This window comes from Alosa pseudoharengus, unplaced genomic scaffold, assembly GCF_046254945.1.
Source record: "Alosa pseudoharengus isolate Yale_2024_CS ecotype anadromous, Long Island Sound unplaced genomic scaffold, YU_APseudo_1.1 YU_APseudo_1.1_scf_2, whole genome shotgun sequence".
NCBI classification, from domain to species: Eukaryota; Metazoa; Chordata; class Actinopteri; order Clupeiformes; family Clupeidae; genus Alosa; species Alosa pseudoharengus.
The window spans coordinates 11456050-11482611 of NW_027468663.1; the positions used below are offsets into that span (position 1 = coordinate 11456050).

The 26562-nt window shown below is 42.0% G+C and overlaps 1 protein-coding gene across 2 annotated transcripts; it reads left to right on the forward strand.

The window, feature by feature from the left end:
* The first annotated feature begins 9836 nt into the window (after positions 1-9836).
* Positions 9837-25438, forward strand: dcaf8 (DDB1 and CUL4 associated factor 8). 2 transcript variants are annotated; one of them, XM_076293722.1, is made up of 13 exons: positions 9837-10073; positions 11067-11144; positions 11219-11302; positions 11542-12209; positions 12656-12796; positions 13005-13099; positions 13669-13779; positions 13891-14021; positions 15122-15229; positions 15404-15534; positions 15841-15960; positions 22280-22396; positions 22702-25438. In XM_076293722.1, the coding sequence occupies exons 2-13, from the start codon at positions 11108-11110 to the stop codon at positions 22810-22812; spliced, it is 1854 nt and encodes a 617-aa protein (XP_076149837.1). In that variant the 5' UTR covers positions 9837-10073; positions 11067-11107; the 3' UTR covers positions 22813-25438. The 2 variants fall into 2 exon arrangements, with proteins under 2 accessions (XP_076149837.1, XP_076149838.1); XM_076293723.1 differs by having other exon boundaries at positions 11545-12209.
* Positions 25439-26562: the final 1124 nt, after the last annotated feature.

Genomic DNA, 26562 nt, shown 5'->3' on the forward strand with positions numbered 1-26562 from the left:
GCTACACAGATTGGCAATAATGGTAGCATCACCTTAACCAACTCGGTGAGTGGCCCATCTGATTTGTCTTGTTTGTTGGCATTCTTGTCATGTATCCTTATATGACTGTGCCCAAGCCAGTCTGGAAGTGCGCTTCCACTAACAATCCCATATGTGTTTGGTGATTTATCTGCATGTGGGTGTTCTCTAGCCAAGAGTGGAGGACATCACATACAACTTCAACAGAAGCATCAACGGAAGTTTCCACCAGTGTACATTCACCGCCCAGGGACTGAGCCAGGCCATCAATAATCGCGCCTCTGGAGCCCTCAACTTCCAAGCTGGCCTTGTCAGTGGTGAAGTCAATGGTACGGTCGACTTTAAATAATCACGTCTTTGAGAACCCATGGCCTCAGGAAATGTAACATCTTCAGATTGTGATCTCTGATTAAGGTTGGATATGTACCAGAGCTGTCTTGCTTTCAGTGGTTTTGTCTCATTTATATTTGCAGCTGATGGGACATTTGATGCCCCTAGTACTACACTCTTCAGAACCGCTGGCATCGTGGACCTGGCTAATCCTCGCAACGCAACCATAAATGCTACTACTACTACTGCTGCTACTACTACTACCGTCCCTGCTACTACAGCAGGCTGTTCTTCCCTCATGCATCCACTGACTCAAGGTACAGTAGATATATGTAGCCTTGCATTTTCTTCCCTTCTGGAAGACTTTGAGGAAAGCATAAAAGAGTTTGTTGTCAAGACTGTACAAAATGCAGTCATGTAGTATGCCCTCTGTCATTATCACATCGGAGGTGGGGGATGTGTGTTGCTTATTTATCACAATGTGTCTACTTGCCATTTGTCTTGTCTCAATGTAAATTTAAGCTTTCTACATGTGTGTCTGTTGTGGATTAATTTGTCTTTTTATTGCTCCCTTGCTTAGCAATGGCCATCCTTGTGAGTGTCCTAGCTCTTCGCTTGTTTTGAAGGGGAACCTGATGAAGGATTCAAGAAACATCAGTTTCACTGACATTGCCACTCTACTTGGATCAGATTTCCCATTTGTCAGGGGGAAGCCATAGTAGCATTAGCATGCCATAGCACATTGGGGTCTAGTACTCACTGTGGTCATTTCCAGAGCCCACTCCTCATCTCTCCTGCTCATCTCCTCATCTCTCCTGCTCAGATCTTCACTATCTAGTCAATAAAGGCTAAAAAGCCCAGTTAAAAACTTTAATTTACCTTCTTATTGTCTCTTATTACATAAAGCTATAAGACAACTGTGATGACCTGTGACCAGAGACCTGTGATGCTTCATATCTAAAAACCCTGCTGTTTCAACCCTCCAGTTTGTGAAAATAGTCAGCTTTTGAGGGGGCATTTCTTGCTGTTGAGCAACTCCTATGTTCAGGAGGATTCCAAACTGTGCTATGTGAGGCAAATCGGTTGTGCCTGACACACTGTGGATTACCATGAATGCATTCTCTTCGAATTATGACTGTAATGCTTTTGTTTATCTACTAGAAATGTTTATTCTGGAATAAAAAAAAGGCCTTTCAATCTTGTAAAACCTTGAATTGTGTTCTACCAGTTTTTAAAATTGAAACACTAAAACTGCATTAAAAATTGGATATAGCCATCCAGTCATCTTGCTACCCAAATAGTAGAAATCTGAACAGAGGCAATGACAACCGAATCATAATGTTCACTGAAATTATTAAATATTTAATCTCCTACCAAACCGAATGTAAAAAATTAGGTGTTCTAATCCACATCACAGTCTGTAAACAACTAGCTTGCATATACTGGATGGGTTTGTTTACATTTGGAGAAATGCAACAAACAGCATAAAAGTTTTTTATGTTATAATTACCAGTAGTTTAAAAGAGATCTCACACACTGTCCATTTCGCATGCAATTATCCTTGGTACTCTTTTTTTTTTTTGAGTTTATTTTCTCATTATTTGGCAGATGACGTTTCGACCTTTTTCTTAAAAAACTTGACTTTTTTTGTTCAGCACCTGGGATGTGCACAAAGTCTCCTTGAAAGTGAACCGTGCGTAATCCAGCCTTTAGGCTACACCCCTGATATTGGTCTGCCTAAACATAACAAATAGGCAAAATGCATTTGTGCGGTGATTGCTGACTTGTATAAATATCCAACCATGCATGACTTCGCAAAATACTTTGTGATTGTGTGTTGATGGTATTGATTGAACAGTGTTTCTGTGACAATGCACTTACTGACATCTAAGAGAGAAAGAGAGAGAGAGAGAGCAACAATGACAAATGGACTTTAAAGTGGTATAAAGGGGTCAATTTGACTGCGGAGGGTTACATAAAGCATGACTGTACCTATCTGACATTCATGTGGAGCCATTTTTAGAGTCCGAGACTGAAGCCTCCCACAGTTACTGACATACAGTACAATGTACAGTATACACCAGCCCGCGTTTCCCTCCCATCATCCACGGCAATCGCACCAGTTACATCATCATTGTTATTAAAATAAATGATTTGACCGCATTGTTATTTAGAATTATTTTGAATCTTCACACTTAATTCCAGTAATATTTTAAGACCTCCTCAATTGAGTGGCCATTATATTTTGAGCCTTTTCCACTTTCCATGATCATGAGTTTGTGTGATTCAAACACAAACATATTATCATCCACATGAACACCAGAGGGCATCAACAAGTCAAAACTTTATATTAATATTTTTTAAATCACCCCTGCTACAAGTAGGTTACACTGAATTGGCGCCTGCTGTGTAAGTAGCTCTTGATTGGCCAAAGAGTGTTGAAATGTTTCGTATTCTGCAAATGAAGCTTCATTTGGGGTACTTTCTCTTCCTTCTGAATACAGGAAGTGCAGGCCATGAGTCTGTGAAGGGAGGAGTTCAAAGTCATGCCAAACAGATTCTGCTGAAATCTGGCAAAATTACTGAGCTCCATTGCACAGCTGTCACCGCCTGGAGGGGGGAGGGAAGGTCATGGAGGGCCATTGGTAGCTTACAGTCCCTGACTGACCCTCACATCAACAGCAAAGCCAAGCTGTCAGTATGGTGGCATTACTCTGCCCATGCTTCCTTGCGCAAATCTGCACAGAAAATCATAAACCTCTGCCACAAGGGATCCCAACAGTGCACTGTCACACTTATGGTCTCTCAAACATTATAGTGCCAAGATGCGATGTGCACCAGCAAATTTGCCAGCACTTCCATCCTGGTTAATACAGTCAAGGGAAGGGAGTTACACAGCCTGCAAATGGCCTCACCATCATGTAGCTGCTCACTGCACAGGATGTGGGCGGACTAACAGCTCTGTTCTCTCACATGAAAGTTTACTTTGGTCATAATCATCCAGTCGGTTCTCAGATGCCTTTCCCACCCACAGTGATTTTTCCCCCACAAACTGGTATGGTCATCATCATCAGAATCTCTCTTTCTCTGACTCCCTCTCTCTCTCTTCTTGTTTTTTCTCTTCCACTCCTACTCTCCAACCCACTTCACTTTTTTCCCTCGCCCTGTTTCGTATTTCTCCCCCTTTCCACTGTCTCCTTTCCTCCACACTCCATTCCACCTCTCTTCTCAGGGGATATAAATAACTGGCAGAGAGAGCGAGAGAGAGATGGCCCCTTGTCTCATCACACCCCCTCTCTTCACCTGTGAACAAAGCACTTGATGCACTACAGCCTACCATTCTCACTTGTTTGTGTGCTCTCACTCGCATACACACACACACACACACACACACACACACACACACACACACACACACACACACACACACACACACACACACATTCATAGATGCATGTCAACAACACGCAAGGATGCAAATACTCAATCACACACATTCTAAGCTGCAGGCTACTCTGAGCATTTGTAAAGTTCACAGAAATAATGTGCAATTTAGTGTTGTTCACACATAACTTAAGCTTGCATTCCAGTGTCAAACAGAGGAGCTATTAGGTAATCCTTACTCCTTTACATAACTCCTTTACATGCCTCTGGCTATATTTTAGTATAGGTACGCCTTAAAAACTAGTGAGTCACACACTCAAACACATAAATCTCTATTTTTCACTCAAGTGGCAGGAAACATGGATGTGGGCCATCTACACACAAACACAAATTCCACAAAGAAACACAAGCAATATTAACCGACACAACAGTACTGCTTCATGCAATGTAGAATTAGTCATTTATGATTGCGGAAGAGATTATTTTTATGATGCTTTTTCCAGGCATGATTTCTGCCACAATTAGCTCCCTCTGGTATAGGGGTATTTTTAGAGACTTCAAATAGACTGTTCTATTTCTGGTGATGAAGGGTATCTAGGTTAAATGTATTGCAATGACTTTGATGAATCCTTCATTAGTGGGTTAGAGTGTCTTAATTGACAGACAGTCGCTAAACCCAGGAGACGTATTCATGAATTCTCTTGACCCTTAACCAGAATAAAGAAGTAATTCAAACTTAACAAACCGTAACCAATAATATCATTGGTAGCCTGTCTACATATAGGCTAGTCTTAAATAAAATAATGGATAAAAACCAAAAGAGTCCATACAGTCCATTTGTCCATTCACCCCGAGTTTTTAATTATTAGACTTTGTGGACAGACCACTTTGACACTTTGCCCTACTGAGTGCCTGCCAAAATCATAAACAACAAAAAAGTCATAGTTTACACCTTACAGTGGACCAGAACAAGCAAAGTTTGTAATCAAATATTTCAAACAAGATATAGTAGTTTATCTGCAAAGTTAATGTGCTCATTGAGACGTGGCAGTGTTGAAATACACAGATAAAAACGGACTTTTTTTCTCTACCAAACTGCCATTCAAAATTGTCCATTCTTCTGGAATTCCAGGTGGCTTATATTTTCATATCTAATAGGGGTGTAAAGGTACACGTATTCGTACTGAACCGTTTAGATAGGGGACGTTAGGTCAGATGTGTACCAAATGTACCGAATGGTCTATAACAGTAATCCACAGTAGGCTTTTTTGCCTGTGGACCATGTTTCAACATTTCACATTTTACAGCTTTTCAAGGTACACCCCGAACCGTGATTTACCGTTACACCCCTATCTAAATAACTTTCTGTCATCACTCTACCACAGTGCTGTCATTTTTAGAATAGAAAACAGCCTATTTCAACCTCAGTCAGATTGAGATTACATGTGATTGTAAAAATTGAGCATGCATGAAATTAAGTTTAATCAGGGTTACAGCTGATGTGCTTATATAACATCCTTGTGCTTTTTTGATTTCAAACATGATTATTACAATGGTTGCATGATAAATTGAGAAGATATGAATTTTGAGGAGATATAAAGTTTAACTGAGTAGAGAAACAGTGTGATTAATTGTATAGTAGTATATCCAATGTAAGAAATGCCCTTTTTCACTTCCAGGAATAAAGATTAATTTAAAGACTGTCACTTCCTATAATCCCCTTAGCTACCCACCCATAGATTAGCTTCAGAATTGGTCTTTGCCTTCTTTCTCTGTCCGGCTTTCTTTATTAGCCTCTTTCACTTCACTTTTTTTTCTTCTGAAAGCGTCTGAACTGATTCTGTATGGCCAAAGCAGCCTTCTCTGTTTCCGGAGCCTCCAGGTCGATGTCGATCTCTTCCTCCTGTTCCGCAGGCTTCCCTGCTGAGTTGGATGTAGTCTCACTGGGCACTGTAGACAATAGGAGACACACACACAACAGAACTGAGTGCTGTCTAACCCAATGGCTCCGATTGAAATATTTAGGAAATACACGCCGAAAGGGAAATTAAGAGGAGAGGTTTAGGGACCCGAATTCATGCATTGTATTTAATACACTGACACATGGTACACAATGTGGCATTGCAAGAGAGTTGTGCCAACGCTAGCTGGTTTGCATGAAAGATAAACTTCAGTGGATATCTGGACAACACAGAGTGCTTTTGACAAAATATAGTTAGCTATAGTTATCTACCTGACAGAGTCAAATCAAGTCACTTAATTTTTTATAGCACATTTAAAAACTACAGAAGTTGACTAAAAGTGTTTTACAGTCAAGGTAAGCAAATAGACAATACAATATAAGTAAGTATAAGTATATATACTCTTTTGATCCTGTGAGGGAAGTTCGGTCTCTGCATTTATCCCAATCCGTGAATTAGTGAAACACTCTCAGCACACAGTGAACACACAGTGAGGGGAAGCATGCACTAATCCCAGCGCAATGAGCTGCCTGCTACAACAGCGGCGCTCGGGGAGCAGTGAGGGGTTAGGTGCCTTGCTCAAGGGCACTTTAGTCGTTCCTACTGGTCAGGGTTCAAACCGGCAACCCTCCGGTTACAAGTCCGAAGCGCTACCACGGCTGCCCCTAATATATACATGACTGAAAGGAACAGATACTGTAATTGAAAGTATCAAGTAGCTGGGCTACCTGAAAATGACAGGTCCCTGTCAAGACATGCATCCTTAAATTTCAGGACCATGAACCATGAATGCTGTTTTTCAGTGCCATCTGGAAAATTCTATCCTCAGGTAAATTCAAGTCTGCTTTAATTTTGGAAGTCCATTTGGAATTATACGAGTTATGACATAGCGACGCTGCCTAAATGTGTTTCTACATGAGTGACACTGCACTGTGCCGCAACAGCAGAATAAATAAGAGTCTAAGTAGCGTTACTGTAGGAGTCAGGTTGTTCTTCTTTCAACATCATTCTAAATCCAATCACCGAAAAATGTAGGAAAAGGATCAGCATTCTTTTTGTGACACTGAACTATCCAACAGTGTAATGTTTGTTTACTCAAAGAGATGGGATGGAGTGGGCCTAGAGGAAGGCAAATGCCACACGGGATGACTCAGACATGGAAGAAAGACTAAAGAAAGCTGTGGAGGAGGACGGAAGAAGGAGAGAGAGGGTAATGAGACAAGCCACCAGGGGCTAAAAATATAATGACGGATAGACGGACAGAGAAACAAAGGCAGAAATTGGATGTAGGACAAAAGTGAGAAGTCTTAGGCCAATCAACATTCACACACACAAACACTCACACACTCGCCTGAAAGTAGTAAAGCAAGCACAAAACATACCTTTGTTGTCAGTCGAAGGAGCCTGTCCATGAGAGGGCTCTCCAACTGTTGTTGCCTACAACAAAGTCAACAGAGCAGGCTGAGTAAAAGAAAAGGTGGTGGAGTAGACGATTCATACATCTGTATCTTTCACAGAAAGACCTCACAATGGCCCCATCAGACACACACATGCAATTCTGAGGAGAATAACATCAGCATCAAACCTGTGTTGTGATACTGTATGATCCATAATCTCCTGTTTAATCCTGATCTGACGTTCTTTTTTTTTTCAATCTGGCCTGATGGCATGATTCCCTACAGAGAATCCCCTCTATGTCACTCTGAATTTCACCTCTTAGATTATGGTTGTAAGAGGAAATCTGAGGGAAAGAGAGACAGAAAGACTGCCTTTATTGTGTCTATGCATCTGTGTCTCAATGCATCCTCTGATATCCTGTAATCGCTGCAGTTGCATTCAGATCTCAATTGGGACTCTCCTGGTAAAATAAAGGATAAATGAAAATAAAATGTGAAAGTGGAAGCACATCTGGTGCCAGATAAATAATATAGCTGTCACTGCTGCACACTTTTCTTTGATAAAATGAGTGGAGAGATGGGAAATGGAAAGAGTTAAAACTGAACCTTCCTGTGAGAGCATACCTTTTCTCTGTCCTTATTCCATTCCTTCAATCAGTTTCATATGTAAAAATAGAATAACTGGCACCCTGCTAATCTAATTATGAAATGAAAAACGAGAATATTAGCCTTAAGACAGTGGCCTAGATTGGTCTGTGTGGAAAGCCTGCCCACATAAATAAGTGTGAATATCTTTCCCCTTTTGCTTCTCCACTTCATTTTGCGGTTGAGGTCTTTTTAGTTCACTTTCTGAATTCAAGTCTGAAAGAACATAGCCATGTCTCAAGTCAGAGTACAACAGACCTATGCCTTATCCTGATTGCGTTCACAATGGCCAAACAATAAAATGGATCAGCACTTGTTCCTTCATGTGTGTGTGTTTAAGTAGCCTATAGGCTACTTCATTCAGTTTGTAGCCTACGGGAGAGATGGAGGATGGGTTAGCACAATATTAGCCTTGTTCCTTCATCTGTGTGTGTTTAAGTAGGCTATAGGCTACTTCATTCAGTTTGCACAGGGGAGATGGAGGATATGGGTTAGCACAATAGGCCTATAGATAATTTTCTGTTGCTGCCTCAGCCTCTCCTTGATGGACACTATAACACTCAATTTTGCAGCAATGAGTTCTTTTGCATGCAAGATTGCAGTCCCTTTCCTCTCAAAAGCCTACCTCTCAAAACTTGTCACATAAATTGTGTTCATTCTTTTAAGACTTCTCCTGCTACTCTGGATTAGGCTAGATTCTTACAAAAACGACTGCTTCCATATTGATGTTCAGACAAGAAGAATCCACTGAGAAACTGATTCAGAGACCCGAGTGTAAGTCAGTCTTTCACATCTTCGATTCACATTGCCCTGAGTTCACGTAACTACGATAAACCCCAGCGACTCCAAAGCTGTCCGCTGGCGGTGAGGCTATGCAGAACGCATTTCAATGGTTGCGAATGTCTGTGGTTGCAAAGACAAGTTTGACATCTTAAGCAGTGACAGAACATTATAGCACGTATAGGCTACTAACTTTTTATGATGCTCTAAGTGATTGCATAGCGGAAGTATCGTACCTATAGCCTAGTCCCCGAAGATATTTCGTAAGCTGCAACCAGCAATCATGCCTGCGGGATGTTAAAATTCACTCGTCTCCTTTCAAGACGAATGACCAGGGGTGGATATCGGGATGGCTCCTTCTTAAACATTTGGAAAGTTTAAAATAAAATAAAAAAAACCTTTGTGGAAATGAAATATAAACTCACCTCACTCATCTTCAGATGTGTCGAAATGCGCCCTCCTTTCAATATGTGAATCAATCGGGGGAGCTCCTGGACTGAAATGTACGGAAATGTAGGCTACGTATCCTTTTGCAGGTGCACCTATGTTGGCCGTTGATCAATGAGATAGGCTAAACCAAAACCTGTTATTCCGCAGCAAGAGGGTCAGATTGACTCCAAAGTTCGTCACAAACCAGACTAATATGGTCCTCTGCAAACGAATTACACTAATCCGCTCTATGAAAAGACTGAATTTCAACTAATCTCTCTCTCTCTCTCTCTCTCTCTCTCTCTATCTCTATCTCTCTCTGTGTGTGCGTGGAGGCGCGTTCAGGATTGCTGATCTGATCATCTGTGTGCTCACATATTCCTTTATGACGCAATAGTCAAATGCAATGCAATTACGCATTTTTATCGTTGTTTAGTGTTGCCTTTATCGGTAACCCTCAAACAAACAATAAAAAGATGCGTGCTTGCGTGTGGCTGGTCTACTACTACTGCATAGCCTAGTCTATGGTAAAAGACGTATTACTGTAACTTGTTTAGGATAATTGCCTCCTTGTGTAGCCTGGGCCTAAGTTTAGGTTAGTCTATAAGTTTAGGTTAGGTTAGTCGTCCCCCCCCCCCCCCCCCAGTGCAAGCAGTCGGGCATCATCATGAACATGAACACTGGGCATCCTACAGGAATTAAAACTTTCAACTGATGGTGGCATTTTACAGTGTGCAACATCTACCTATCCCAAATAGCCCAAGGGCCACATGAGATGGTGGCCGTGTGGGCAGTAGGGGGGCCCAACCTATTTTTTACTGTCTATGGGCCCAACATTGTTTATTTGGGTTTTAAATAGTCTGCCATTTCCGGAAGAGGGCGCCTCGCTCGCCGGAAAGGGAATAGAGAAGAGTGTGAGGTAGATCAGTCAAAACAGAAAAAGCACGGCTGCAAGCTCTAGCCGTCATCTGCTGGTTTATATTTTCTTAAACTTGTCGATGTACCGGTTCCACGAATCGTGCATTTTCATATTCAGGCTTTCCATTCGAGGTACCTGATTTGCAGATTGAGGACCAAAATCTGCGTAGAGGACTACAGTGCGGAGTCTTCGGGCCTACTGCAAACAGAGGTAGCCAGCTATCACCTAGCTAGCAAAACATTTAGCTGGGTAGCTGTCGATACCTAGCTAGCTAACATTAGATGGCTAGAGAACTCTAGCCAGTTTGTGTGCGCATAGGCCTGTGTAATCAGGTAGAAAGTAGTAGCAACCAGCCACGTACTCCATTGCTGTTTACAAGATCACATATTAGAAAATATAACAAACTAAGCCCTGCAGTAGCCTACTGTATGCCAAAGGTTGAGAGGTTTTTGGCAAACGTTAGCTTGGGTAGAAATGCTATCTGAAACCTTTTGGCACTAAACAGTAATAGTAACGTTAGCACCATTAAAGCCCCATGCATTTGAGAACTAGCCTGCCATTAACTGGCCTCTGTTTGCTATTTTCGACTAATGTCACATTGTGGTGCTAAGATTAGTTAGCGTGACCAACTACGTAGGCGAGTGTCTGATCTACACCTTGACAACAAAGAGACATATTATGTCATAAAATTGACAGAATTGTTCACTCATCTCCCTGGACGTCAACGGGATTTTTTGGCGATAGTTTAATAATATAACGTTACTTGCCAAGTTAATATAACAGCATAACAGTTAGCAATGCATTCACTTTCAAAGTCGAGACATGCGAAGTTAGTTGCATGAGCTGGGACTGCCACCTCCAAAATGTTACTGTTCAGTGGTTTAGCATCAAACATTTTCAGACAATTTGTGTAGAAAACGATGATCGAATGGGCCTACGCTTTCTAGTGATCGTTCATGTGGGTGGGCTACGTTACTCGTTACTTTGACAGCTGCGTGAAAGTTTTCACCGTTCCGTCCACTGAAACATGGGTTTGACGCACCCACGTCGGCTGTCTAGACATCGTCAGGCAGACTGTGTAGTGAACTAGCTTCAACATGGGGCAACTGACGTTGAAAAAGTGGGCTGTGGAGTTCCTAATAATAATACGTATACGTATAAGTTCTTTGTTTCACCGTCTTTTTATATCACTTTTTTTCAAAGCCTCTCGTCTTTTGGAGGAGAGACTTGGAAGGCTCGAGAGGATGGCCGATGCTGAGGGCAAATCAAGTGTACCAAGTGGTAAGCACCGCCAGTACTTACTATTTTGCTTTAAGTTTCCTGATGACACGTTGACGATAATATGTGTGCATTAGGTGGTGCAGAAGACCAAGATTCTGCCGAAGGTAGAGGGGGTGAGGGGGACTCGGCTGCAGAGGTCCAGGCATTCCCTGACACAGGTTTGTTTGCCCACTTTAAGGAGACCATTTTTTCTTTAAATGTATTGTCTGTCCTCTATAGTTCTTTGTTTGTGATAAATGTTGCATTGTGAATTTCCCTGTCATCAAATTGATACAGTAGCATGTGGCTCCATTTTGTGCATAATATTCACATTATACTTTGTATACTAGTTGTGTAGAATTCATAATAATAAAGAATATTGTTTTTTGTTTGGTTTTGGGAAATCTCTCATCTGCAGCAGACTCCAACCCTGCCACAGGTTCAGGAGAGGGGGGAGAGGACAGACCCATGGCTGAGGCAGAGGGCAACAAGGAGGATGAGGAAGAGGACACAGACAGCATGGACGGCAGCGGCCTGTACTCTCTGACAGAGGAAGGGGAGCAGGGCAGCGAGGAGGGAGGCCGCAGAGAGAGGGTCAAGGAGGCGGGGAGCGGTGGCACCAAACGGACAGCCAGGAAGAGGAACCGTCCTGGTAGTGGCGGCGGGGGTGGCGGCGGTGGCACAGCCCGCCCCTCCTCCAGCTCAGAAGAGGACGAGAACGACGAGGAGGACGAGGAGCTGGAGGAGGACCAAGATGAGCAGGCTATGGAGGAGTGGCTGGGCACAGAGGTGCACGAGATGAGTGTGCCGGGGTGGTGCGCCGTGCCCTCGCTGCGGGCGCGGGAGATCGGCTGGGGCGCCAGGCAGTTTGTGCGACGTGTCTGTGGCGCCCGCGGCCTGGTGCAGCGCCTGGAGCTGCAGGGCAGGTTGGAGAGGCACACGGGCTGCGTCAACACGCTGCACTTCAACCCATCGGGCACGCGCCTCGCTTCGGGAAGCGACGACCTGCGCGTGGTCATCTGGGACTGGGCACAGCTCCGTGCCGAGTTGGAGTTTGACAGTGGCCACAAGAGCAACGTGTTTCAGGTGAGGAAGAGGATGAGGCAGGCGTAGGACCATACACTAGTAGTTTGACTGACCAGGGAGAGAATGCCAGTAAACTGGACAATGGACAGTCAAATTCCCATCATGATGCAACCCTGTCATTAGATTGCAATGCACAGCAGAAGTCCTTTGTCACAACTCATTCAGGACAATTTGGACAGATTGTTTTGAGCTTAGGTCAGTTCACCCCCCCCCCCCCCCCCCCCACACACACACACACACACACACACACACACTTCCGTCCCCCTAAAAGCCATGTTCAATTGACATCAGATTAGGTTAGGTGTCTATCTGGTATGATGCTATGTCAAAAGTACTGTTGTTGATAAGTAACTAATCTACTAACTAACTGAGAAGTTCTTAACTGGATAAAAATGTAAGCCTTGTGCTTAACTAAATGTGCACTCATGTCTCCTGCCCTATGCCAGGCTAAGTTTCTGCCACACAGTGGAGACTCCACTTTGGCGATGTGTGCTCGCGATGGCCAGATCCGTGTGGCTGAGCTTTCTGCCACCCAGCGCTGCAAGAACACCAAGAGAGTGGCACAGCACAAGGGGGCAGCACACAAGGTAAGCCTATGTCATTGGAGCTGCCATGATTTCCATGGTGGAAATCTTGCATCTCACAAGAAACAAATGTTGGTGCCATGGTGTTAATAGTTAGTTAATAGTCAGTTCTTTCTTTCTTTCTTTTTTCTTTCATTCTTTCTGTCATTCTATCTTTCATTCTTTCTTTCTCCCCCCTCGATCCCCCCTTTTTTCTCCTTCTGTGCCCCAGTTGGCGCTAGACCCCGACTCTCGCTGTTCCTTCCTCTCTGCTGGAGAGGACGCAGTCGTGTTTGGTATTGACCTCTGTCTTGACCGGCCCGCAAAGTAAGTCCCAGTCAATCTTGTAGAACCGGGTGCTGTGTATCATAAACCAGGATAAAAAAGACTGTTTAATTAAACCCGTCAGAATAGAAAAGTCTTCCCAGGTGTTTTGTGCTAAATTCAGTTTTAGCTAATTTAGCACACTTTTTTGTCCAACCAGGAGATTGAACTGTTGATCAGTGCATGCTGTGGCTGCACCAAAAGGGTTGTCCTTTGATAACTCTGGAAACCAGACTTTGTCATATTTGGAGATTTGCTGTAGTGTCTCCGTTAGTCGTGCCACCTCTGGCATGGGACAGAATGTAATATAAACACTGGGTCCCCGTGGATGCTTGAGCCATGAGAGTATAAATAGTAAGTTAGGAGCTTTCCAGCAGCTTCTTGCTTCTGCATCCTGCTTCTGTTTGGGCGAGTGCTTTTAAACTGGCTGGCTTTGGGATTCTTTTCGAATATGTGAAACAGTATCTTTGAAACTCACTTGTATATTCTGTTTGCCTTCTCTATCACTGGCTGTCTCTCTCTTTCTGTATTTTTTCTCTTTCTCACTGTCTGTCTGTCTTTCTCTATGTCAGTAAACTAGTGGTGGTCAAAGAGGGCGATAAGAAAGTGGGCTTGTACACCATCTTTGTGAATCCTGCCAACACACACCAATTTGCTGTTGGAGGAAGAGATCAGTATGTCAGGTGAGACACATGTTTTGATGAACCATGAATGACTTTTGTGTTCCTTGTACGTCACTGACCTGCATTGCTGCATCTCTTAATGCAAATTGTTTGTCCGCTGTCTTCCACTAGGATTTATGACCGAAGAAAGATTAATGAAAACAACAACAATGGCGTTCTGAAGAAGTTCTGCCCATCCCACTTAGTGAACAGCGAGTCCAAAACAAACATCACTTGCCTGGTTTACAGTCACGATGGCACAGGTAGCATGCACACTTACTTCTGCACATGTTACTTAGTGTTGGTTTAAAGGTGCAAGACCTTTGTTTTTATTGTGCCCAATAAAATGTGTTGAGGCTTACTGTGATGTAATAGTGAAGGCATGATTTAAAAAAAGACAAGTGTTGCATAATATTACCGTGCTTTGCAAGCATCTTGTTCACCTCCCACAGGCTTTTATTGGATTTATATTAATTTATTTGCCTTGAAAATAAATGCAAATGAATAACAACAAAGGAATTAAATGCAAATCAAATCAAATCAAATCAAATGTTTATTTGTCACATACATTATACAGGTAGCCTATAAATGCAGTGAAACGCTTGTTCCACTGACTCCAAGACTGTGCAAAGGATATATAAAAAAGAGAAAAAAAAGAGAAGAATAAAGAAAGAAAGTGCAAAGTGTTTAGGCTATGCTGATGCTCCTGCTACAATCCTCATTTAGAATCCTGATAGCCTGGGGGTAAAAACTTTTACGCATTCTCTCCGTGTTGGACTTCAGGCAGCGGTAACGTTTCCCAGACCGTAGGATAGAGAAGAGGCAGTTGTTGGGGTGACTGGGATCCCTGATAATTTTTCTTGTTCTCGACTGACATCTCCTTATGTAAATTTCCTGTAGGTTGGGTAGGGCACTTCTGGTGGTACGTTCAGCTGATCTCACTACTCTCTTCAGAGCTTTACGGTCTAACTCAGTGCTATTTCCATACCAAGCTGTTATACTCCCAGTGATAACACTTTCAATGGTGGTTCTGTAAAAGTTCTTGCAAATGCAAATGAATAACAACAAAGGAATAAAAAAGACTAGAATGTCAAGATGCATGCATTGTATGGTAATACTGATAAGCATGCCACTGTTCCTTCAGTATTATAGAATTTGTGGGGGGTTTAGGATGACATGAAAAATGACATATTGCACTTGAAAGGATGTTTTCAAAAAGTGTATTTTCGTAGTGTTAACTGTGTTATGTAAAAGAAATGCACATAGCCCATTGAGTAATTCATAATGCAGAGTTCTCTGATTGTGCCAAGCAGATTGTTTGTATTTGGCTAATAAAGCATTTCTGCCCCCCCCCCCCCCCCAGAACTTCTAGCTAGCTACAATGACGAAGACATTTACCTGTTTGACTCAAACCACAGTGACGGTGCTGATTACCATAGGAGATACAAAGGCCACCGCAATAATGCCACAGGTATGTGCCCGAAAGAACACAAGTAGGCAGCAAATACGCCTGTCTGTGTTTTCCCACAACAGTCTGTATGATCTGCAATCAGCCTGTGAATAGGAAAGCCCTGGCTTTGTAATCTGATTGTGAAGAATGAATGTGGTATGTGCTGAGGTGCTTTCTGTTGGCCTTGTGTCTCAGTGAAGGGAGTGAACTTCTACGGCCCCAGAAGTGAGTTTGTGGTCAGTGGCAGTGACTGTGGACACATCTACCTGTGGGACAAGAACTCCGCTCGCATCGTGCAATTCATGGAGGGAGACAGAGGCGGTGTGGTAAGTTATGTCAATTAAGAAAGTGTTGACATTGTAAACAGTTTTTTTTCCATCTGAGAGCTACATGCTATTGTGACATGAGGTATACAACTCCTCGTTGGTTTTGTCTTGCTGTTTGTCATTTCAGAAGAAGACATGCAACTGGTATGATATATGCATAACCTCATTATGTTTGTTTCTCTGTCTTTTTCACCTGCCCCCCCACTCTCTAACTCTATCTTTCTTTCTTTCTCTCTATCTCTATATTTCTTTCTCTCTCTCTCTCTCTCTCTCTCTCCATTCTCTCCATTCTCTGTCTGTGTACAGGTGAACTGTCTCGAGCCCCACCCCCACCTCCCTGGTCTGGCCACCAGTGGCTTGGACCACGATGTGAAGCTGTGGGCTCCCACTGCAGAGACACCCACTTCACTGAAGGGCCTCAAAGAGGTAAAGCAATAGACCCAGCACCCAAGCAGGCCCACAGCCCCACAATACAGTCAATAAGAACGCTGTCAAATCAACGCTAGGAAGATTACAGTTAGTAAATAGATAAATAGATATTTTAGTTGTGGACAATCATGGTTGGAGGCCTCGTGTTTTCGCATTGTCAGTCTGTTCATATTTTCTTGTGAAGGAGATATCTCCTGAACACAGTGAGGGAATTTCTTCAGATTTGGTTTAATTGACTGCTTGAGTTTTCAAGAAAGTATGGTGAAGCAAAATTATCAACCAAACATATTTTTCAGTGTGTATACAGTAATAATCCATTAACTGTGAAAACTTAAAGGAACACGCCACCCAATGTCAGTAGTAATATATGTTCTTACCAGGGTAGGAATTTCACGACGGCCATGGCCGTCGTTGCCTCTTGCGTTGGCCGTGATGCCCCTTTGAAAATCAGAGGTTTACAGGCCACGGTGGCCTTGGTGCCCCCTTCTTTCAATATTCTGCTTTGCGTCCTACTAATAGCGATTTTTATTTAGCCTGTGGCCTGTCAAAATAATCTTAGCATTCACAGCGCAAATGAATTTAGTCTTTTACGCAGTGGAGAAAGTGACCGCGCAAGAAAGAAAGTGCGTCCAAATTCATTCTTCTCAGTTGAACTACTTGCGAAGTAGCCTACTCATCATCACACAGACATCACAAGTATCACATGAAAGAGCTTTTTCTTAGCTTTTAAACGATGTTAGCTGATAATTGCTTTGTTGAACGGTTCACGAGAAAAGTAAATAATATAATTCAATGTAATCATACATTCTACTGAAGGTTTTGCGTCCATGATCTCCCTACCCATTCATCTCTTATACTTCACGAACCCTTCTTTTAACACATGACAAACCATATATCAGAATAAAGAGCAGACCTTACCGAAAACAAAGGTGTAAAGCAGTCCCCTGTACAGTTAACCGTTCCAGAGTAATCCAGTTTTGAATTTGCAGTAAATTTCGACATGCATGGATGTCTCCAAATTTGGGCTTTAAGTTTTACAAGTTTTACAAGTTTTATTATGATTTCATAACGGGCCAAATACAAAATAAATGTTACAAATATCGCCTAGATATTGGTAAATCAGAGGACAGCTGACTAAGAGTTTTTGAAAGTGTGATTACAATAATGATTACAAAATGCTAAGCATGCATCTAGGCCAGCGGTTCCCAAACTTTTCCCCCCGCGTACCACCGCCTACATTCCGACTCGGCTCGCGTACCCCCACCATCCGACACATAAACACATAAAAACGTAACGCATTCTATAACCCCCCCCCCCCCCCTTGACAATATTTGTCCGTTTCCCGGTTTTAGGTGCGTGCATTTGGTCAGTTAAAAAGTTATGAAAATTATAACAGCAGTATAATTAGCCTGCATAGTAGCCTAACTACATCCACATACAATATCTTATCTTATAATAGGCCTACAACAACGCATGACAAGGATGTATTCGTTTGGACAACATTAGGCTATACAGCCTAGAAAGGCTAAACTTAGGCTACCTTTAGTTTGTTAAATGTAAAGCCTAGCTATGTTACCTTTCTTGCCCATCTGAAATAACTCCTAGCTTTGCTCCTTCCCTCCTTTCTGTTTTTGTTGTTTTCAAAAACCTGTTATATCCGCGAAACTTTCCCCCCACGGACCATCCAACACATTCAAAAGTAACGCATTCTATTAGCTATTCCAGGCGTTATGTTTAATAAGCTGCCCTTTTTTTGATGAACACATACAAAGTTTATAAATGATATCCTTTAACTTCATGTATCATATCATTATGACCTGATTCGAAATTATGTATTTATTCATGAATTAATTACAAAAGATTAAATTTTCATTTTATACCTGTCCGCCATAGCCCTTTTCATCTCGCGTACCCCCTAGAAGCAGCTCGCGTACCACCGGGGGTACGCGTACCACAGTTTGGGAATCCCTGATCTAGGCTATTTGAGTTTCTTAAAGCTGAGCTGTGCTTAAATTGTTCAATACATGATTTAATAGCAGGCCAAATATAAAATGAATGTTATATATAGCCTAGATATCTGTAAATATTAGATGATCAGATGATTTACAGTTCTATGTAATATGTCATGTTCCATGTTTTTGTAATGTTTCATACAGTGATGCAGGTCTACTGCAGTGAATAGGCTAAATACAACTTTGATCATTTTTATATGCTACTACTGTATAGTTAACTTTGGCCTTGGTGCCCTGACATGTGGCCTTTGTGCCCCCCACCAAATATGCCCAACTGAAGGCCAAGTGGCCTTGCCCCCAGAATGGTGAAATTCCAAGCCTGGTTCTTACCTTAACTTTCACAAGTTGAACCATACCTCTCCCCTGTCGGTACCTGCACTCAAACGCTCTGGTGCGCGGTGCGAATGTGTTAGCATGTTGCTATGCTAGCGGGCTCAGACGTAGCCATAAAGGGAGGAAGATGGCAGTAATCAGAAACATACACGTTTTCCCTACTTAAATACAGTTGCACGAGTAACTCCGCCTTAACAATCTTTGGCACATAACAGAGGAGGCTCCTTCATTGAGGAAAGGGAGGAACACCCTCCCTAAAATTTTAGAGAAAAATAAAAAATATATAAAGTGAATTACTATTCTGATAAATTACTGTTAATATATTACAATTTGAACACTTTAAATGAACAAAATCGTTCCCCTAGGTCAAAATGCCAACAGCACCCCCTATCGCAATTGAAAATTACTGTATGGAGGAGCTTCCTCCTCAAGCCCCTCATTGAAGTCCATTATAAACGCCTCGGACCACAGCGGCTCGTGAATCACGTCGTTTTCAATGGCCAAGGGAGGTAGCTCCTCCGTACAGTAATTGTCAATTGCGATAGGGGGTGCTGTTTTTAGCGGCAACGGTGAACTAATGAGCAGCTAGCTGCTCTGCAGAGTTGGAGGAGGAAGCAAGAACGTTATCTGCAGTCATACAACTATGAATCTTGTGTTGAACGGAAAGCTTGTTTTTTTGCTCCTGAAATAAACAGTACAATGGAATCAGAGGACAAAGTCCATCTGTTATACATTCAAATACAGCGCAAAAGTTAGGATCAAAGCAGGAAGACCAGATCCAAAAATGAAGGATGGTAAGGCTAGTGTAGGCTACTGATTGCTACGTAGGCTAGTATGACAAATAGCCTACTCGTGACTTAAAGGACAATTCCGGCGCAAAATGAACCTAGGGGTTAATAACACATGTGTACCGAGTTCGACCGTTCGCTGGGATTTGTTTTCATGCTAGTCGAATGTGACCAGTTTTATTGCAAACCGCTTATTAGCGGTTAACGCTAGCCTTCGGGGCACACGTACAGTAGAAATAAATCACTATTTCTATACCACTAACAAGGCTCAAAATAGCACCACACTTACACAGTAGCATAATGAGGGTCTCTACATGTAAACCGAAGCATTGAGAACTTTGTAAGTGTACAGGCAGTTTATTAAAACGAAACACATTACCGTTCACGTCTGGTTCACATATAAGTTACAGGCAGGCGATGTGAACTAAAATCAAACGTAATTTGCTCAATATAGGCCTATCAGAAATAATAGCTCCGATGTAACATAACTTGTGTAGTGTAGGCTACTTACTTAGTGGATCCATGTCCCTCTGGTAGCCTATGGATCGCCGCCGCCTGTGTGTGGTATTGACTACAGCTTCTAGCTCTCTCTCTCATAGCCCTTTCACGGAGCTCCCGCAGCTCTTCGTTGGTATTCCGACTCGAAAAGATAAGGACGTCCAATAAGGGTTCATCCTTGATGTCTTCAAATTCGTTCAAATAACCTGCCATCTCTTATGTCTCCTGTTGCGTTCAGTGCTTCTCTTTTGCACAGTCCTTCTGCAACAACGTTTCACCCGAGATTCACTTCACATCCCAGTTGTAACCAAGGCGCCTGCCTGTATGTGAACCAGACGTCAACGGTAATGTGTTTCTTTTTAATAAACTGCCTGTACACTTACAAAGTTCTCAATGCTTCGGTTTACATGTAGAGACCCTCATTATGCTACTGTGTAAGTGTGGTGCTATTTTGAGCCTTGTTAGTGGTATAGAAATAGTGATTTATTTCTACTGTACGTGTGCCCCGAAGGCTAGCGTTAACGCTAATAAGCGGTTTGCAATAAAACTGGTCACATTCGACTAGCATGAAAACAAATCCCAGCGAACGGTCGAACTCGGTACACATGTGTTATTAACCCCTAGGTTCATTTTGCGCCGGAATTGTCCTTTAACTGGTAACGTTAGCACTGGTCTGTCACAAACGTGGACAGTTCAGGGATTTGGTGATAAAAACATTTTCGGATAGTTATGCGTTGTTATAATCATCCAAGTTATGCCTCAACTAAACAATTGTTAAATTATGTTCTTGTTGTTAATATGCTCTTGTTTTCACCGTTCTAACTGTATCTTTGGATGGTTACATTGTTAATGAATGTTTCAGACCATGATGCATTCCTTTAATGACGTCTTCAATAACATTTGCCTTTCGAGTATAAATCCCCACTTAGCAATTACAACCTGTCTTTAAAAAATAGCAATTTGGCTTTAAAAACATTAGCATGTTACAAATAACCACTTTTAAGGTCTATTTTTAATGGTCAATAGTTACATGGTTTTATAAAACAAGTGTCTATTTTTAGTATTATAGACTTTTTTGCAAATGTATTACATTGAGCAAAACCTCCAGACTTTTCATAATTTTGCACATCAGGAAAACAGTGTTTCATAACTAGACCTACATATCTTCCCTGACTTCCCAGACCTAAATTTACATTTATTTACATTTACATTTATTAATTTAGCACTATTATCCAAAGTGACTTGTATATTTAAATTATATAACAAAGTCTATTGTCCCTGGAGGGGTTTGGGGTTAAGTGCCTTGCTCAAATGCACAATGGTGGAAGCCAAGAATTGAACCCACAACTTTTCTGGCTACTGCATGCTATCCTAGCTCCTTAGGTCAGACCCCCCCCCCCCCCCCCCCCCCTAAGAATGTCAGAACAGCATTTATTGCACAACACTGCCAGTTAAAATGCTACATAGTACATTCTGTTGCTATAAATGTGTCTGGGTAGATGGCCTATATACTCGTTCACATATGCCACCAACACCATCACAAACTTACATTTGCCACTAACACCAATCAAGCGGACATTTCTTCCTCCGTTATTTTTTTAACCACCGGCCGCCACAGTCATCCGTAAATAAAGGCAACCTGCCCTGCTGGCGTTAGTTTGAGCTGACTTAGCAAAGTAGCAGGTAGTGTTAAAGTAGATTGTGAACAATCATCAATCAAGCAGAAGTATTATAGTGATTTCATGGATAGGATTATGCATAATAAGCATAATGATTGTGTAGTTGTAGCTTTGTGTAACCCAGACATCAGCAACGTTCATTGTATACGACCATTCACTCTCGTGGCTGCCTGCACTTTTCCTGTCGTCACGGGCCGGCTGCAAGTTTCGCACTCGTTTGTGCTTTTTAGCGCCATGTTCATCAGGTCCCGGGACACCCGTCTGAGCCTCCATGGACCATGTCAACAATGAATGAAAATTGGCTTATTATTAACGAGTGTTATCAATTTGAACAAGTATGCTACACATACATTTTTTTCTAAAGATACAGGACTGCTGCAGACAATGAGCTGCCAACCACCATAATGTAATAGAAACCCAAAATAATGAACTTGCTGTCCGTATAAAAAAAAACATCAAAAGTTGGTCTCGGCATCCACATTTTTGCTCCAATGGTTCAGTGACAATAGGCTACTCAAGTGAATAAAGCAATTAGCCTAATAAATACAAGATTAGTCTCAATCAGTAGGCTACATATACATCTTGTAAATTGGTGAGCCAAGCTGAGCTCAAAACTTGAGAACTTTGTTTAAAGACAAAAAGAAGAATTTTGTAATCTACTTTAAATTTCCCTGGTAACCATTGCAGGGATTTCAAAACTGGAGAAATATGTCCAAGTCTTTTTAGACTTGGTGATCAGCCTTGCAGCTGCATTTTGCACCATCTGAAGTCGGAATAGAGTGGACTGAGTGACACCAAAATAAAGAGAGTTACAGTAGTCCAGGCGGGATGAAATAAAGGCATGAATCAATTTCTCAAAGTCTTTCAAAGAAAAGAATAGTTTTGGCTTTACTTAAGATTCTAAGGTGGTAAAAAGATCTTGTCTGAGGAGATGACTAGGTCCATTATGTTGACTAACTGGCTGCCTTACTGATTTGATTTGACTGCTGTTTTTTTGGTTGCTTAGGTGATGAAGAAGAACAAACGTGAGCGTGATGAGGACAGCGTGCGCCATGGAGACCAGTATGACACACAGCTGCTGTGGTTCCTGATGAGGCACATGAGAAACCGTAGGCCTCAGAGGGTGAGTAGCCACACCAGGCACCTGCCCCAGAGCCAGTACAGAGACCAGGCTATCTGCTGCTATAGGAGTATTAAATAGATTTTAAATGTTTGTGTGGATATGGAAAGTGACAGTGTTTGGAACAGACCCAGCGCTATCAGAATACCTTACCACCCTTGTGGACTGTAGGCATCTCTGTCATCATATATCTGTGCTATTTTTTTTATTGTAACTGGAATGGCAATACATTAAAATTATCTCCGGAATTATACCATTATACCATTAGCTATCCAGAAATGACTAAATGTATTCTCCCTTGTCCTCAGGCCCGCCGTGGAGAAGGAGGGGAGGGGGACACGGATGAATCCTGGAGCTCACCAGACTCCTCTGATGAAGAGGACGGCGGTCCTGACCACGTCCAGTGCATGTCCTCCTGAGCCACACGTGCGCCCACACACACTTACACACATATGCACCTTTATAAACATTTTTGTTTTGTTTAATGTTTGTTTTTGTTTTTCACTAATCACTCCAGATGTTAATTTCATCCATACATTCACACACATATACACCTCAGAGCCCCATATTGAAGCACATAGACACTGGAAACCCACTGGTACACACAAGAGACACTGAGAAGCCAGCAACGATAGAACAAACACATGTGCGTGCACACACACACACACTCACACACACAGTGGGACATCACCGGACACGCACACACAATGGGACATCACACATACACTTAGTAAGTGTCATGGAGGAGCACATACTAAATTCAGTGCTGACAAAAAAGAAATCATACCCGACTTAATACACAAACGTGAAGCACATTCACACAGAGATACTGTGGAACAACATACCTACACACCACACACATATAAATCACACAAACACTCTCTCACTCATCCACTGTTCCCTCGTTTGCACTCGACATAAACACTTATACATACAACACGTCATCATCACGCTCATAGACTTCCAATTACACTCAGTCACTTGAGTCTACTCACATGCTCTCACAGGAGCAAATCTGCCCAAGATTTAGCCTCAATATTTTCGATGCCTTTTTAAAACATCTTAGAAGAAGATTTTCTCCAGTTCTGCAAGCACTCACATCCTAGGAGTAGTCGCAGAAGTATTTGTCAGAATCTAGGATTGAGTCTTGTTGGCTATCGTAAAAATCTGTTCCTGTTTGCTCTTTCCGTCATATATACATATATACACACACACATACACACACACTCGCACTCACTCACTCACTCAATCACTCACTCACTGACGCAATCAGTCAACTTTTTGGCCAGGTAGGTACTTGGCTTGACACACGTAAAGCGGTGGAACGCGATCGCTCGTTGTGTGTGCAGTGTTTTCTTCCCAAACCAGCATTTCTCTAGGCTCCTTCCTCTTCTTTACCTGTCTGGAGCATCTGTGGATGAGTGCCCGGATGCTCCGTACGGATTGTGAATCTCGCCCTCTCCCTCCCTTTTTGTTGTGTTGATCTGGCCACTAATCAGGTGGACATGGACAGGGAGGGCCTAGGGCAGGCTTGCCTAAGCTTCCCGCTCTTGACGTCTCGTCGTATTTTGGGTGCATGTTTCCCCGGCTCTAGCCCACTTGCTAGTGGTGATCTGAACCACACCTTCACCTGCTGTAGGGGCCAGCCACAGGTGCGTGCAGGGCAAGCCGGGAGACAGCAACCCCCCCCTCACCCTGTCCCAATCTTGCTGTGCGCTCTCTCCAGGTCCTCTCCCCATGCTACTGAGTGCACTTTAATCAGGGATCTGCTTAGTTTGAGTCTGTAAGACTAGCGTGTGCAGAGGGGGCATGCAATATTTTATGTATTCAACTTACTGAAAGTATGCTTTTTTTTGTTTTGTTTGTTTCATTTTGTTTTGTCTCGATCTCTATTGCTTTCTCTTTATTTCTGTTCAGAGATAAAAAAAAATAAGTAAAAAAAAGTCAAAAACCTAGTTTAGACTGAAAAAAAGATTTGGCACCAGCTCAGTAGTTTGGTATTTGCACTTGCCAGGAGCCTGAAGATGGGGACTTCCTTCTCTGCTCCTCCAACCCGTTTTTCTAATATGGGCAGCCACTTGGATCTTTGTCTCCTGAAATTTCATTGTCTACACCCCTCTGATCTTCACCTGAGACTGTAGACCAAGGCTAGGAGGTCTGGTATCTCTCTCTCTCTCTCGCTCTCTCTCTCTCTCTCTCTCTCTCTCGCTCTCGTCCCTCCTCCTCAAAGAGCCCCCCTCTGTTACAGGAAAGCTCATGAAACCCCTGGAATACCAAGACTATATGTGACTCAACCCAGTTTGGAATGTCTCAATCCCATCCCTCTCGATTTTTTTTACAATATTTTTTCCCCATAAGATTGTAAATTTGGATGTGGAATTGAGAAAATAGTGAAGATGGACTGTTCTGAACGGTTGGTGCTTTACAGGGACGTTTGTTAAGGATTTCAAAGGGATGGTGATTGGGGGTGGGGGAAAGTCTGGGTGGATGGGGTTATTGGGAGCGCTGGAAGAAAAAGGTGGTTTATGCCTGTTTTTGTTTTTCATGTGAGAGGAAAATTAGCTCCAGTTCTTCTCTTTTGTATAAGTGAAATAAGTTAAATAAATTTATATGTACATAACTATATATAAATATATATACTAAAATGAACTGTAAAGAAATCATCTTTACCAAATAATCTTTTGAAAAGATGTCAAAATGTTCAATTGGTATTAATGCAGAAGTTTATATTATTAAAAAAAAAGTACTTTTGAAATGAATTGAACACAACACAATTCTAATCGTTTCTGATTCATGAACCTGAATTGTATGTCATCAACATTCAAGTTTTAATGTTGATTTTGTTTTGGTTTCCTTTTCTGTCATTTTACTGCCTCTGTTTCCAAAGACAGTCCCGTGAAAACCCTCCTGATGGCAATGTTATTTCTGGTGTAGGCTCAATGTTTAGGTCTATGGTCAATGATTATTTTTCCCACTGCTGCCTACTGTGTTCTACCAGTTCAGTTACAAACATGTATGATTTGTGCAGTAAACAAGATGAAAGACTTCTGTGTTTTGTTTTTCTCCAAGGCTGCAAAAAGACATCAGTTTAAGCCATCATTAAATAGCAACATTATGCTATAGACTTCTGAAGTTCGCCTATAAAAAGGACCCAAAAGCTGCCATCTTTGCCTATATGAGGAGATCCAGGTACTATCTTTGCCCAAGATGGCGGCTTTGGGTCCTTTTTGTAGGCAAATTCAGAGGTCTTTGTGCTATAAAGGCCTTTGTACAGAACGTGTCCCTAATACAAATAAACATCCCTTAGAATTTTCTTAAAAAGTTTGGGACAAGAGAACTGAATAGACTTTGATTCCGTAAACTTAGATGCTAAACTGGTCCTCCATCATTTCAGGCTTCTCTCTTTCCCGGTGTCTTTGGTAGAGAGTAAATGGCAATGAAGTAATGGCAGATGTTTAATGAGGTGTCCTATAATGATTGTTGAATATTTATTGTCTGTCAACTCAAAAAGGGCTCAAATTCTGAAGTGCAGTCAAGAGAGTACAGGAAAGGCTAATGATGATTTTCTTGATAACATTTTCAAAGTGATAATTGGGCCTTTCAAACTCACATATTGAATTACTGTGCTACCAGTAACCACTGTGTGTTTTAACCTGATTCTGTCTTTTAAGATACTGTAATTTCTATATATTTTCTTGTGTATGTCTACAAATCCAGCCTGAGTACTTAAATGTGGGTAAATCAATCAGTACACAAGATCTGATAATTAATGTAATGTGCTGCTCTTGGCACAATCGATAACCACATAATATGAACTTTCAGTTCCTAATAATAATTAATCACTTAACAATGATCCCTTCATTCAAGGGCATAATGGTGTGTATTGCATAGGAATAAATAATTAAAAAAATCAATAAATACTGATGCTTTGGTAAAATGCATGCCCTGCACTTGATAAAGACAGTCTGTGAAATGATAACATTACTGTAGCTGTTGGCTTATATGAAAAAAGTTACCAAGCCAGAAAAACAAAATTGTGGAATTCGAGGTCTACCATAGAACATGCACACAGGCCTCTGATATTTGGGAAACTCCCATTTTTGAGGATTGCCTCTATGTAGACCAATCACCTGCAAGGTCTTTGTCAAAAACGCCCGTGAAACTTTAAA